The sequence below is a fragment of the Verruconis gallopava genome (assembly GCF_000836295.1).
Source record: "Verruconis gallopava strain CBS 43764 unplaced genomic scaffold supercont1.41, whole genome shotgun sequence".
Classification (NCBI taxonomy): Eukaryota; Fungi; Ascomycota; class Dothideomycetes; order Venturiales; family Sympoventuriaceae; genus Verruconis; species Verruconis gallopava.
Genome location: NW_015622177.1, coordinates 1 through 3,026, shown reverse-complemented (window position 1 = coordinate 3,026; position 3,026 = coordinate 1). Strand labels below are relative to the sequence as shown.

The 3,026-nt window shown below is 48.1% G+C and overlaps 2 protein-coding genes across 2 annotated transcripts; both read left to right on the top strand.

The window, feature by feature from the left end:
* Nucleotides 1-1,250: 1,250 nt before the first annotated feature.
* On the top strand, nucleotides 1,251-2,360 carry PV09_08428 (uncharacterized protein; the record flags this gene model as incomplete). The annotated part of the gene is made up of 2 exons (XM_016362320.1): nucleotides 1,251-1,630; nucleotides 1,715-2,360. The coding sequence occupies 2 exons, from the start codon at nucleotides 1,251-1,253 to the stop codon at nucleotides 2,358-2,360; spliced, it is 1,026 nt and encodes a 341-aa protein (XP_016209768.1).
* A 302-nt stretch (nucleotides 2,361-2,662) lies between these two features.
* On the top strand, nucleotides 2,663-3,006 carry PV09_08427 (uncharacterized protein; the record flags this gene model as incomplete). Its single annotated transcript, XM_016362319.1, has 2 exons — nucleotides 2,663-2,778; nucleotides 2,832-3,006. 2 exons carry the CDS (start codon nucleotides 2,663-2,665, stop codon nucleotides 3,004-3,006), a joined length of 291 nt encoding a protein of 96 aa, XP_016209767.1.
* Nucleotides 3,007-3,026: the final 20 nt, after the last annotated feature.

The following is a 3,026-nucleotide window of genomic DNA, read 5'->3' as shown; positions in this document are numbered from 1 at the left end:
TGTTGTTGATGTTGCAGGATGCAAGATATTTATAGTGCGAACTGTATAGGAGCGGTAAACTATGGTACAATAGACCTATGGAGGTAATCTCCACCAGTCATTGTGAGTGAACCTCCCAATAGAAGCAGTAAACTATGACATATAGGTACTCACCACCAGTCATGATGGGTGAACCTTCCAACATATATTGCTGATCTTGGGGCAGCCAACCAAGCACTTTCTGCTCGAAAGAAGCACCAAACACGGAGGATCCAAAAGCAAGACACCTTAACACCAGTACAAGTTGTTAAATAATCTATGAAGATAAAATTAATAGCAAAATTTCAAGTACAACAAGCAAGTCCTCAGAGTGGTGGTGCAGTGTGTCGCCAATACCACTGCCGCATATGTGGTGAGCCTGGTCAAAAGATTAATCAGTGGACTCAACAATGAAAAGAATAAGTGATTATATTAGTTCGTTAACATATGGCTAACTTAATATGGCATTGTGAGGTTAATGATTTCAAAAATGGTGCATTGTGTTGGGGCGAACAGCCCACTCGCCTACAGTACAGCATAGAACTATGGGCCACTCGCCTATACAGTAGTTCTAGAGATCCGTGACAGCGAACTTCTCGATAACACTTCGTGCGTTTGATGCCACCAAAAGCGAGGGGAAACAATGAAGCTATAACGAAAGCCTCACAATCAGTCATGATGAATGAATGGTACCTTCCAACAAAAAAAATCACATCTACAAACCCTGGAACCATATTTTTTGGAATTTACCACTTTAGCGCAACGTATATCGCCCCAAAATAAAGCCAACATTGCTTAGCCTTTTGCTGGCTATAGCACAATACCCGGCATGTCTCAAGGCCGGGGAAAGTGGCCCCCCGTTGGGGCAAAATGCGACAGCCTCAAAGACCATGGAGATCGAATCCTAACGGATATGAACAACCTCATGGAATATGCACGTGCAGGCATGGAAGGAACCGACCGAAAGGGAAAGGACATCCCTGAAAAGGTCTATAAGCCACTATTTGACAGCATCCAACGGTTCGTGATACGGGCGACGCGCCCAGACAAGAATAAACTCGAGCAACAACGCCAAGTATACACACTCATTCAGGATATACAACGAGACGTTCCTATTATTAAGGCAAACAGCAATATAGCAAACACGCCCCTCCCAACAAAGAACGCGTACAACACGCACCTGGGCACAAATCGCGTCTTCACTCGCCGCGCCTCCTTCCCTACAACGCACCATGAGCGGGACGTCCTCCGCAGCAGCCTCAATCGAGAGCCCAAAGCACAAGGAGATAGTCATTAGGTATAAAGGGAGTAAGGCAGTACCAGAAGTATGGAGAAAGCTAAGGCCCAGTGAGCTAGTCCAAAAGCTCAACGAGGCGCTCGCGTCCACGGAAGACACGTTAATTATGGCAGCCAAGTTCAAGGCAGCCAGAATCAACAGCAGAGGGTCAATCGTCGCGCACAAGGAGACCGCAGCACAAGGGGAGACCCTGCGCAGGCATAAAGAGGACTGGAAGGGATTCGTGGCAACAGAGGCAGATGTGATGCTGCCAGTCTACCTAGTGATCGTATATGGGATACCAATCAAATCCGTCGACCCAGGAAACAAGACAGCGTTTATTGAACAGCTCAGGATTGAAAATAGACAAGTAATGTCACATGACATGGTAGTCGACTGCTGATTGTACCGTAAATACAGAGACGGCCAGAAAGACGGCAGCCTCGTGGTAGACTGCAAAACGCCTGAAGGAGCCAATGTACTTATTAAGGGAGGGACATTAGTATGGAGCCACGGACTACGAGTGGTGCGCAGACACGACCCGACATGCCAGCTTATCAGATGCCTGAAGTGCTACCAGTATGGGAAATGCAAAGGAACCTTCTGCACGAACAAAAAGACATGTGGCAAGTGCGCCTCTGTCGAGCACAACACTGAGGACTGCACATCCTCAGTCCCAAGATGCTGTCTTTGCCACGGCGCACATTACGCTTGGTCAAAACAGTGTCCAAAATATAAAGACGAGATAAGGAGGGTAGAGGTAGCAAAGGCCGAACTAAACGCCCGCCCCTTCTACCCCGAACCATGCTACGAGGTCAGTCCAGGACCTTCTGTGGTCGGCAGCCGCCCTGCAGAATCACAAAACGATAAGATGGAAACAGATCACATCCCAACACAAGCAAACCAGAAAGGAACAAGCTGGACTGGTGTCCCGACGGCAAGCCAAAATGCCCCAAGATCGCGGGCGACAGAGGACCTAGAAGAGTACATCCTGGTAAAAGCGAGGAAATCAAAGACCGCGAACCAACCACTCCGAGAGATCAGTACCAACCCCAGGAAGAGATGACATGACGACCGGAGCCGATCCAGGTCAGAAACCAAAGGGCAAACACGGTCAAAAGCGAGGAGCAGCAGTGCCCGCCGCGAGGAGCCAGAAATCTCGTTGCATATCGACAATGAGAGTGAGCAGGAAGAAGAGTCTGACCTATCGGGGACAATCAGGACATTGAAATATAGGTCTTCATTAAGACCAGCAGTACCATCGAGGAAAGTCAAAGAAAACATGAGCGCGACGCAATGAGTGAAAACATACCAAGGCTATAGACCATAACGGTAGCACAGTACAACGTAGGCGGAAGCTGCAACACCATGGCGGAGGTCCTAAGGGACCCTGTGCTAGGTGAAGCAGATATCATCGCCTTTCACGAGCCGTACATTAACAAATTCGGCACTGAAATCCAGACCCACAACTCAGCAAAGACCAGGTATAAGTATTTATACCAAATCACACCAAGGTAAGAGTGGCAACATTCATTAGTAAGAATATTGATGCAAAGAGCATCGAGCTCACTGATTATGGGCAAAACTTGACGACCGTAACCCTCAAAATGAAAGACGAACGCAGCAAGATTACAGTATACAATGTATACAACCCCAACCCGGAAGCACCGTTTGAAGAAGAGACCGGTCTCCCACATCGCTCCCCCCTGTAAAAGCTCAACCGCGCCCTGGA